The sequence below is a fragment of the Bacillus rossius genome, chromosome 8, assembly GCF_032445375.1.
Source record: "Bacillus rossius redtenbacheri isolate Brsri chromosome 8, Brsri_v3, whole genome shotgun sequence".
Lineage (NCBI taxonomy): Eukaryota > Metazoa > Arthropoda > Insecta > Phasmatodea > Bacillidae > Bacillus > Bacillus rossius.
This window is the reverse complement of record NC_086336.1, coordinates 934,889-946,983: the sequence shown is the minus strand read 5'-3', so window position 1 is coordinate 946,983 and position 12,095 is coordinate 934,889. Positions and strand designations below refer to the sequence as shown.

Genomic DNA, 12,095 nt, shown 5'->3' with positions numbered 1-12,095 from the left:
CCGCCACCCCGCCACCCCGCCTCCCCGCCTCCCCGCCTCCCCGCCTCCCCGCCTCCCCGCCTTCCCGCCTCCCTGTCTCCCCGCCTCCCCGCCTCCCCGCCTCCCCGCCATCCCGCCACCCCGCCACCCCGCCACCCCGCCTCCCCGCCTCCCCGCCTCCCCGCCTCCCCGCCTCCCCGCCTCCCCGCCTCCCCATCTTCCCGCCTTCCCGCCTCCCTGTCTCCCCGCCTCCCCGCCTCCCCGCCTCCCCGCCTCCCCGCCTCCCCGCCTCCCCGCCTCCCCGCCTCCCCGTCTCCCCGTCAATTTGGCAAAATATTATTGAAGAAGTAAATGTAAATAAAAATTTTTAATAAAATGAGAATTTCAGATGTACTTTGCAGGAAAAATACTTATGTACTAATTTTTTTTTATTTTTAAATAGGTGTAATAGTATGTCACAAGTGAGTAAGCTTGTTGTGTTTGGATATCTACGCACTTTACTTATGAAAATCTTTTTAAATGTTATAGCAACATCTATATTATTATTATTATTTTTCATTGGGTGAATAGGTTTTGATATGGGTAAAAGTGGAACGTGCCAACATGTTTGGGGAGGAAACGTTGGCGTACGGCATAATTGTAAGGGCGACAGTCTGGTGTTTCCTCAAAGTGCGATAGTCAAACAGAAGACCTACAAAGCACTTTCAACATGAAAGAAAACCTGCATCTTCCAGTGTTACATAAAGTTTCTAAACAGCCATACAGTGGTGGTGCCAGGCCTAACCACTGTATACACAATGAATCAGCCTCGGCTGTCAGTGAGTCACATACCTGAGAGCCAGCCGTATTCTGCAGCAGCCATGTGAAGTATCAAGTTCGCATTTGAAACCACAAGTTCTTCATTCTGTAAATCAAGAGGACGGTGAATTTTTTATTTCATAACAGTCAAGAGTTTTTTTTGTTAATTAACAAATGAACAAGCCAAGTAACTCAGCGTAAAAAAAATTATTAGATTTGTTTATACTCACATCATAGTGTATTGTTTGTACTTATTCTACCAAATTTAAGCAATAATATTTTTGCTAGTTAGCTATTATTTATGGCATTATTAATTATGTTAAACACTATTTGGCAATTTGTATTGCCGATTTTTCAAAATCAGGTGTCAGTTAAAGTAGGACTTGGAAAACACCAAAAGTAGGTACTAAAAGTGGGTCAACATTTAAAACTACTGTTTAATCACAACATAGTTGTTGGAATCTTAATATAATTACCTTCTTAGATTTATATTGGCAGTGTTACCAACGCTGTCTTACTCGGCGTGTTCTCTTGTCGCGCGGACATGGCAGTTTGTTGGTCACAGGTCACGTTTAATGTTTCGCCGTACGTCAGCTGGCTTCACAGGCACGGAGACGTAACCAGTAACAAACATTTAGAACTTGGTAATATTGTAATAGCATAACCGTAACGAAACTATATGTATACCATTAGTCACGTGGTATTAGTCATCCGTTATTGTAGTTGAAACAACTTTTAACATCTTAATAACCTAAAAATCAAGGCTACCATCGGGACAAAAAACCTAACTCCTATTATTGAGTTAACATAATACATATCTTAGACATTCACAATTGCTTGTTTACTCTGTCACATAAAATTAGAAAAAATAGCAGGAATAGACGGGGCTGTGGTGTATTTCTGTCTCTCGTAGTTCCGCTTCCTGTGTCGACTGCTGTTTGTGCACGGAGCCTGGAACTACACGCGGATGTGCAAGCTCATTCTGTACAGCTTCTACAAGAACATCTGCCTGTACGTCATCGAGCTGTGGTTCGCCATATACTCCGGCTGGTCCGGCCAGATACTCTTCGAGCGGTGGACTATTGGACTCTACAATGTGGTAAGTTTCTGCTGGAGCATTCTGAGTCTGCAGCTCTTATTTGTTACCGGGTAAGAGAGGCAGTGTGTGTGTCAAATAGACACTTTCTGGACAGGGCTTACAAAGTTAAGAACTTCAAACTTGGATTACATGTACTTAAATATTTGTCATTAGTGTGTGTGTGTGTGTGTGGGTGTGCGTGTGGGTGTGGGTGTGGGTGTGTTTTTTTTTCTTCAGTTTAATGGTATTTTAGTTTAACAGTTGATTTTTTTGGTATTATGGGAGCACTGGCTCATGGCTTGTGATCCGGGGATTTGTGGTGGCCATGTTTGGGAAACATCATCTCTGGCATCATCTTGGATTACATCATTTCTGCCCTTGACCTTGAATTTGAACTTTTTCCTCGGCTAACATCTTGGATGAAATAATTTCCTGCGGCCATATTGGAATCGAGCGCTTCACTCCTGTGCCTCGCACTGTTCATTACGATGGCATCATCATTGAATGCCCTACTCCTGTGCGTGGCACCTTTCGTTACGAAGACTTCATCATTGAACACTCCACTCGTTGCATTGCACTTTTTGTTACGGTGGCATGGTTATATTTATTGAGTCTGCTAGAAACAGCCATCTTGGTTTTTCATCATCATGTTGGAGAAAACGAACTTGTTTTCATCTGATGGATCTCACCGTCTTTTTTTCTGGTATTGGTTCCTAAAGTATGTTAGTATAGCTTCCTCATGCATGTATATTTATTTTCTATTTCCTACCAGTGTTGTTTTTGAACCTTATAAATCACAAAAATCCACAAATATTAAAAAAAAATACAAGAAATGTAAAGATGTATTTTATTTGTTTTAAGTTACGGTTGTGACAGCCATGAAAACATAATCATATATATTTTTACTGCATAGTCTGAGATACATGTTATCGTGTATCAAATTAATTGTCCATCGTTGCAGGTTCGATGGTTATATTTATTTTTAAATATTATTTTTAAATTTAATTTATGTATTTAATTAAAGTACAGCACTAGCTCATTTAGGTACATGCCTGTTTTGACATAAAGCAGAGATGATCTTCACTTCTCAGAATTATGTCTTTATTTTCATGAAAATGAACATAATTTAAGAGAGAGGTTGTTGCTGTATCCAACATGGTGGTTGAAGCATATGTGATTAAAAGATTTTCTTGCACTCTGTGTATGCCTATAATGTAGCTAGTGGAACAGAACCTTATGCATACCATGTAAATACAAAATGGAATGCTGCTAGCAGACAACATGACATTATAAATGGCCAACATCAGTGCTCTATATCAGTTAGGTATTGGAATGGGCCAACCTTTAGTAGTTAATTAAAAAAAAAACTTATTTCCACCTGATTATTTATTTTAAACCTGCATTCTCAATTGACTCAAAAGCATACCAATCCTCGGTATGCACCCATACTCTGTGATTTTATTTTTCATAAAAATATTTTAAATAACACCAATACTCGTAGCAGCCACACCTACCTCCAATCATCAGAATGAACTGTATTCTCCAAAGCAGACAAGAAAATCCAAGATGGCAGCCAACCACTTTGATATCATCACCCTTCTTTCTATTAGATATTTAAATACCAACATTACGACTGTGCTGGGTGTAGTGCCCAAGTTCTAGGTCTGTGATTATCCTCCTGAACCATCCAGCTAAGACTACTTATGCTCTTCTTCGTTCGTCCGACAATTGCTATAAATGCACAAGAGCTTAGACGCTCATCACAAACATTGGAGTGTGTAGTAGTAGCGAGAAGGGGTAACTGTTCCAGTTGTTCACGGCTGCTCCTCCACTAGCGATGGGGCTGTTCGAGAAGGTGTGCTCCGCGGACACCATGCTGCGCTACCCCGCGCTCTACAAGCCGTCCCAGAACGCACGCCTCTTCAACGTGAAGGTGTTCTGGGTGTGGATCGTGAACGCACTGGTACACTCGGTGGTGCTGTTCTGGCTGCCTCTTCTGGCGCTGCAAGAGGATGTTGTGTGGAGCAGCGGGCGCGAGGGCGGATATCTGCTGCTGGGAAACATCGTCTATACCGTGAGCACAGCACACCATTCCTCATAGCCTGCTAGCTGCTCCAACACAGCTTCACCTGGTGGTATGCTTTCAGAGTTCCTTAGAGGTGATTACACATTTCTGACGTGCATCACCCATATTGTACACACTGCACTTTGCACATTGTACCTTCTAATGGACAACAACAGAGCATCACAATGTGTGCTATGCATTTAGAGTAAGTTCCTTAAGGGTTATAAGACAGTAGTACTATAGTACTATATAATAGCCGGTCCTGTGCCTGCAATTTGACCTTAACCTTTGATCTCGTCCGCCATCTTGAAATCGAGTTCCCACTCACATGTTACACTTTTCATTACAGAAGAACCTTCTGTCATATTTGATTGACATCACAGCTGCCATCTTCTTTTTGTCTGCTGGAAGTCGCCATCTTGAATTATGACATCACAACCACTATAGGTTTTTTTTTGTTCTGCTGGAGGTAGCTAGCTTAAATGACATAATACAGGCCATCTTTACAATTGGAAATTCCTATATGCAAGTGTTAGTTAATCTGTTTCTATTCCAGCAAACCATGACAGATAATAGCAGCTAGGAAAATGGGAGACCCTAGGGGCAACATGAACTACCTGCTTGAGCCAGATATATGACTTAAGGATTGGAGAAGCTCCTGGTCGCTCGAAGCATTGCAAAGGTTGTCAGGGTGGCCAACCTCGATTCATGAACGAGGGTTCTGAAACGGGTAGACCCAATAGGTAGCTGTGAACCAGTGTCTTGGGTAGGCCAGTGTGAGTGTTCCTCACCTATTTGATGGACTGAGCAACCACTGAACCCAAATATAGAACAGTTATTAAAGTGATGCCAAAATAACCTCACAAACTAAGAAATGAAAGAACTTACTGCTTTTCTGGTAAGCAACCAGTATGTATTTTCCCTAGGAGATACTGGCTCAAGAGAACAAGCCTGGTCTACCATCGCAGCAATACAGGTGAAGTAGAGCCAACCCGACAAGCACCACGGTAGCTGCCTGAAGCAGAACAGGAAGAAGCAGAGAAGGCTTGATGGAGGGCGGTGTAATAGAGCCATCAGCGAGCCCTGGGGTTTCCCCGGTCAGAAGGATGGCCAACTGAGGTTCTGTGTGGACTACCGGGAGCTGAATGACATCACCAGGAAGGACAGCTACCCCCTCCCACGTATCGATGACACACTGTTACACTCTCTGGCACCAGATGGTTCTCTACACTGGACCTGAAGAGTGGTTACTGGCAAGTGGAGCTGCACCCCAAGGATAAGGAAAACACTGCTTACACTACAGGTAGTGAGTGGTCTGTTCCAGTTCACTGTGCTACCATTCGGGATATGTAGTACTCCTGCAACTTTTGAGAGATTTATGGAACTTGTGTTGAATAGCTTGACTTCAAACATCATGGGAAGGTCCATATGAAGTGCTGAAATGAATAAATGATGTCTATCGCATCCAGAGGGGAAAGTGGTACATTTGGAACGTTTTAGAGAATATGCCGGGACCTGCACGGTTCGAACAAGTTTAAGGAGAGGTCAATGTTACGAACGTGAAGGCAGTTGCCCGGCGGCCCACGTCACATGAGCATATCTTCGGGGATTATAATGGCCTGGCCTCGTTTTCAACCCCCCCACCTTACCCCCCCTCCCCCCCCTCCCGGTCCACTGCTTCCGCGTCCTCCTTCCTCTGCGCTGTTATCTATCCCCTGGCGGCCTGGGAATTTTGCGTGGAGTGGCGAGAATAAGCATGGTTTTAATGGATGCTTCTAGCGTCGGGTTGGCCCGGGGTTTTGCAACACTTCTCAACCATTCCAGTCGGTTCCAGAAAGACTGCCAAGGATATAAAAATGGCGCAGCCGGCCTGTGTGGGAGTTCAGAGACTTCCAACAGGCGAGTGGTGTGAAGTGCGAGTTTGGCGAGGAGGAGAGAGACACCCCTTTGCAAGCGGCGCAGCGCGGAGCGACGGGGCCGTGCGTGTGTGACCGAGTGGCGCGGGACTGTGTGTGTGGACAGGCGCGAGGTGAGGGGCGAACCACTGTTGAGCCTAGCTCCAGTGAGGAGTGCTAACTGTAGACTGGACAGTTATTTAGTAATTAATGGACAGACTTTATAAGTTCGAGGTATTTGTGAACAGACATTAAGTTTGGTGATTTAATTATTAATGTAAATATTAGTAGTAAATAAAACGGTATAAAAATAATTGGGCTTTCCTTACGAACCCGTTCTCCCCACCTGTAAGACTATTAATAATAATGCCTAATAATGTATTACATGAAACGAAGCTCGTGAATTCAAATGCTAAAATCAAAAGGAGATGTATTGGCTGGTGTATAGGTTATGACAAATCAAAACGAACTTCTGCTTACTTACATTAAAGAGAATGACTGGATCTCAAAAATTACATATAAAAAACATAAAAAATTTCTTTTGTATTTTGTATTTTGAGACATTACTTGAATAAGTTAAAATTAATTTGAAAATTGCTTAAAAATTAAAATGTATAGCAAACAAATATTATTGATTTAAATACAAATACCTAATTAAAATAAAAAAGCCTTCTTATTGGAGGTACCAGTTTGTTTGGGATTCGCATTCTCAACTCTCCAACTTTAACTGACAATTGCGGGAAATATACATGTTTTTGCTATACATTTACGAGGGTTATTTTTTTTTCAACCTCCGATCGGCTGTAATAAAAAAACGGGAATGAATTGGGAAATTATTTTAATGTCAAAAGAAACGTACATCTTTACTCTATTTTTCCACATAATCACCGTGCAGATTGAGGCATTTGTCGTACCGATGCACCAGCTTTCCAATACCCTCTGCATAAAATGATGCCTCCTGCCTATTCAGCCACGTTTTAACAGTGCTCTGCAGTTCATCATTGGTGTTGAAGCGTCGTCCTCCAAGCCACTTTTTCAACGTGGGAAAAAGGTGATAGTCTCTCGATGCCAAATCCGGACTAAGGAGGGTAATCAAACACTTCCCATTGAAATCTTGCAAGGAGTTGTTGTGATACGGCGGCACTATGCGGTCGGGCGTTGTCTTGAAGCAAGACAACACCAGATGTCATCATTCCTCTCCGCGTGTTGCGAATCGACTGTCTTAGCCGTCGTAGTGTCACGCACTATGCAGCATCATTGATTGTTGTCCCTGGCTCCATGAAATCAACCAGTAGCACACCTTGGTGATCCCAGAACACTGTAGCCATCTGTTTCTTGGTGCTGAATGTCCGTTTGAACTTTTTCGGCTTGTTTGGAGAATAGGTGTGCATCCACTGTTGTGATTGAAGTTTTGTTTCTTCATTATCGAAATGAATCCATGTTTCATCACCTGTCACAATTTGAGTCAAAAAGTGTTCACCATCGTCTGCGTAATGCAGCAAAAACGACAAGGCTGATGCCATTCGCCGCTCCTTGTTAATGTGAGTCAACATCTTGGGTACCCATCGGGCACAGATTTTCCTGTATCCGAGATTGTCTGTAACAATGGCGTATAGGGCTGACCTTGTAATGAGCGGAAATTGTTCAGACAGTTCTGAAATCGTGAATCGACGTCTCTCACGAACAACTGCATCAACTCTCTGAACTGTTTCATCTGTTGCTACTGACTTCCTTCCTTGGCCACCTTCATCATGAACATCAATACGGCCTTCGCGGAATTTCCGACACCACTCTCGCACAACGCCATCGCTCATAAAGTTTTCACTGTACACAACACTCATTCGGCGATGGATTTCTGCTGCAGTGTGCCCTTCTGCCTGTAAGAAACGGATAACTCCACGCAGCTCGCATTTAGCCGTACAGTTTATCGTTGCAGCCATGTTGACATTCCCATAGCCAAGCTTCAACTGAGGTGTGAGTTGGCCGCTCCACATGGTTGGTGGAAGGGGGTAAACACTACGAGACGTGTCGATTCGTGTACGAGCGATTAGGGTATCGATTAATGGGCATGCCATGGAGAAATGAAACTAATCACACTGCAGGGCACTGTTAAAACGTGGCTGAATAGGCAGGAGGCATCATTTTATGCAGAAGGTATTGGAAAGCTGGTGCATCGGTACGACAAATGCCTCAATCTGCACGGTGATTATGTGGAAAAATAGAGTAAAGATGTACGTTTCTTTTGACATTAAAATAATTTCCCAATTCATTCCCGTTTTTTTATTACAGCCGATCGGAGGTTGAAAAAAAATTAACCCTCGTAAATCCTACAAAGCTTCCAAATAAATTAAAAGTCCTAAACTTTTCTCGAATTGTAAAATGAAATTGAGTTTTAAAAGATGTCCACTTGTATATGAAACTCCTATTTAACACTATGTTAATAATGGGTTACATTAATACTATGCACGCCGCTACGAGCTTCACTAAGCGAACTTATAAATGAATGTAAGTTACCAGACCTGTCTATATGACGGAACCTTGAAAAGATGGTGGACCCCCATGTTCATTTTTTTTTTGTGTGTGTGTGTGTGTGTGTGTATAAATATATATTTATTGTTTTATAAAGATTGTGATCACCCATTTTAGAACCAACCACAATCAATGGTACTTAACTTGAAATATAGTCCAAATTTAAGCATATGCCTTTACCTACTCAGCCACTGTGACTTAATGTATAGTATCAAGAATTTCTCAAAAACATAAATTTTTTTACAAGTCATTTTTTTTTTTTTTTTTTTTTTTAAAGTCACCCTGCATATATCAGCACACAAATTGCCTCATAACTGTTCCGAAACTACCCAAAGCACATCAAATGCCCCGTCTTTGAGAAAAATGGTAGGAAATTTAAAAAATAGCCTTACCTAACCTGAGTTGGATTGGGTTCTGTTTGGTTAGGTTATTACCATCTTGTTAAACAAAATTATAGTTAGGTTTTATAAAGGGAAAAAATTGTTTCCTCTTTTCCCTTAAAATGAATACTTTACTTATATTCATAATGCTCGGCATTATATTTAAGAATCAATCTTTAAAATTACTGTCTGAGTTTTGTATCATAAGTTAATTGGCAACATGAGAACAGAGGTTAGATGTTATTGGGGAGTACTGAAGCACCTGCTAGTGTATTGTGGTTGATGTGACGTGGTTGCAGTACGTGGTGGTGACGGTGTGCCTGAAGGCAGGCCTCGTCACCAATGTGTGGACCTGGCTGACGCACCTCGCCATCTGGGGATCCATCGTCATGTGGCTGCTCTTTCTGGTCGCCTACAGGTCTGTGCTGCACCTTCGTATTGTGACAAGTGCTGTATAGCATAGTGGAGTAGCATACAGGGCCTGTACCTTGTGCTCTTACACTGCCCCCTGCATGCCATGTTGCTCTAGTTGCACGATGAGGTCCTAACCTGCCATCTGCAACCTTACTTCTGTGATTTGACTTTGTTGTGCTTCTCGAGATTTCTCATCTGTTGTTTTGGATTTGAGCTTGAAGTTAGGCAGGCTCTTAAAGCGTTTTCCATTGATTTCAAACCTGTTTTAGCTGTATTAAAATAAGTGCATCTATATTTTTCAAGAATCATAAATTCTCTGCTAGTTTAATCTTGCTATTGTTATGTTTTGTTTAAGAAAGTATGTTTGTAACAGTATTTTAAAAATTTCTCCCGAGGAACTGTCAAGAATCTGGTGGGCTAACACTGACCACTCTCGCACACTAAATGTACTGAGTACTTGTGTTTTGGAGCCTGTCTCGCACTCCACTGAGTGTCCTCCATCTCGCTCACGCTAACACAGGTCTGGCGACAGACAGTAAGGTCCTGTGTCAGTCATCAACCTCATCCAATTTTATTTTTTCCTTGTGACTGTAATTACTGCCTGTAGGTCGACACCTGAGTTTCAGTTTCCCAATTGTTTAGTCGCACCTGATACTGACGATTAGGGCTGCACAGACTTCAGACTGTGCATTACACAAATGGAACACAAGCGCCATCTGCACAAATGCCTGTCCTCTCGTCCACAACCTCCGCCTTTCTTGCTCATCCTCTCCGCATGTGAGGAGATTGAGGAGTGCTGTGATTGGCTGTGAGTTATAGACACAAGGGCAAAGTGAATCTTTCTGCAACTCAATTAACACCAAATCCTTGTCAAGAAAGTGTCCAGCCCTTAAGGGTGGTCCATGAGGAATGTTTTTTTTTAATCTTACATTATGTTTTTTTTTTGTGGTGTTATAAACAATGTCATGATTAATACTGAATATAATTTTGTAAATTTTAAATTAGGGTGTTTAAGTTTTAATTCAATTATCATTTTTTATATCTGAGTGTTTATAATACCTATACTTTTAAATATAACTTTCATTAAATAATAATGAATCACCTTATCACAAAAATTAATTTACTTTACAGCCATAAAATAATAATTTGTGCTCAGGGGCACCAACATTTAATTAATTCACTTGGGCATTTCATCACAGCTTATCCAAAAGCTTCATTTAATCTTGTATAAATAAAATTTTGGCTGTAAGTCACTCTTGCGTGAGAGCTCTGTGTATAAATAAAATTTTGGCTGTAAGTCACTCTTGCGTGAGAGCTCTGTCGCAGCGAGTGGCGCGCCTGGTGTCGACTCTGGCAACTGCGTGTGCCTCATGGAACGGACATATCTCAGTCGAGCGATTTGTTCAGTTTCGTTGGCATTAGTCAAGAGATTGTAGTTGCGTACTTAGTTTTTCATTTGAGTATGGTTCACCATGTTTGTGGGGAGCTGCCCATTCAGAAGTTTGCGCAGGGTTTGAGGCAGTGACTGCTGTGTGTTGCAGCAACTTCTGGCCGGCCGTCCCAGTGGGTGCCGTGATGGTCGGCATGGACCGCATGATGTACACTTCGCCGGTGTTCTGGCTGGGCCTGCTGCTCATCCCCTTCGCGACTCTCGTCTCCGACATCTCCTACAAAGTGTGAGTGCTGCCCGCCGACTGCTTTCCTTGTGTTCGTGCAATCTCAACAATACAGTGGGTGGAAGTTTAGTTTAGTTGACTTCCAGTAGTCTGTACCGATTAAACTAATCAAATCATTGTTTTATTCACATATATCTTTCGAAATTCATTATCCGAAATTAAAATAAGTTTGATGACTGAAGTGTAACGAGTGTTTTGTTTCAAAGTAAAAGAAAAGTAACTTTGTTGAGGAATTATTGGTATGTGACATGTAACATATAAAGTGAGGTCATATTTATTTAAATATACTATTTATAAGTATTCGTAAGCAAATTATATGTTGTTTTTTTTTCATCAACAAATGACTGAACTAAGGATGGTAATCAGTCAAGTGATTATATAAAATAGTAATTATCTAGTCAAAGGTAAAGTGTGATAACAACATGTCTCAAAAAATGCCGTGGTCTAGTGTAATATAGTGCTTACTGTTTGTACAATATGAGATATAACAACAGATGTTTCATTATGCTATTCTATAGCATAGGTCAAGTAGCATATCTGATAGCTAGGTTATTCTGGAGCACTTATGCCTTAATTTTATGTTGTAAAATGCCAGTAATATCAGCAGCGGTCGAAAAGACAACTTTATACAACCATATTCTGTGAAATAACTTTTCTTTCCTCTGTTGTAAAGATCAAATTTCAAATTAAATCATACCTATATTTCAACATAGTCGCATCCATGGTGACATTCAAAAATAACAAACATATCAGTTTTAAAATATATACAGTTTACAGCAAAAAATATTCATAAAACCACAAAATTAAATAAAATTAGAGTCCAAATAAACTTCCTGAAAGAAACGTCTTTGTTATAAATCATAATAAAACAATGGTGTTTCAATTTAGTTTATGGAGTTATGAGGGTTGCAGAAAACCACAAAGAAACTGTATCATAGATTTATGTATATGGAGGAAACAATGAAAATTAAACTTGCATATGCAAGTTTGCATGCACCGCAGGTATGATTAAAAAAAAACAGTGTCTCCTTGTTGTGGTGATTTTAAACTGTGAGGTTATAGGACTGAACATGACATTTGTAGTGTCGACTTACGTAGTGCTTTGTTAGCAAAGAGCTGGCAACAACAGCAGTGTGGAATAGCTGATGTGTTAGCATAGAGCTGGCAACAGCAGCAGTACGGAGTAGCTGAGGTGTTAGCATAGAGATGGCAACAACAGCAGTGTGTAGTAGCTGAGGTGTTAGCATAGAGCTGGCAACAACAGCAGTGTGGAGTAGCTGA

General features: G+C 41.3%; 1 protein-coding gene across 8 annotated transcripts in view; it reads left to right on the top strand.

The window, feature by feature from the left end:
• Nucleotides 1-12,095, top strand: part of LOC134535434 (probable phospholipid-transporting ATPase IA) — a 263,150-nt gene that overhangs the window by 197,750 nt on the left and 53,305 nt on the right. For all 8 annotated transcript variants that reach the window (XM_063374529.1, XM_063374530.1, XM_063374527.1 and 5 more), the window contains 4 exons: nucleotides 1,691-1,876; nucleotides 3,666-3,929; nucleotides 9,024-9,142; nucleotides 10,680-10,814. In XM_063374529.1, coding sequence (XP_063230599.1) covers nucleotides 1,691-1,876; nucleotides 3,666-3,929; nucleotides 9,024-9,142; nucleotides 10,680-10,814 — 704 coding nt within the window. The remainder of the gene's footprint in view (nucleotides 1-1,690; nucleotides 1,877-3,665; nucleotides 3,930-9,023; nucleotides 9,143-10,679; nucleotides 10,815-12,095) is intronic.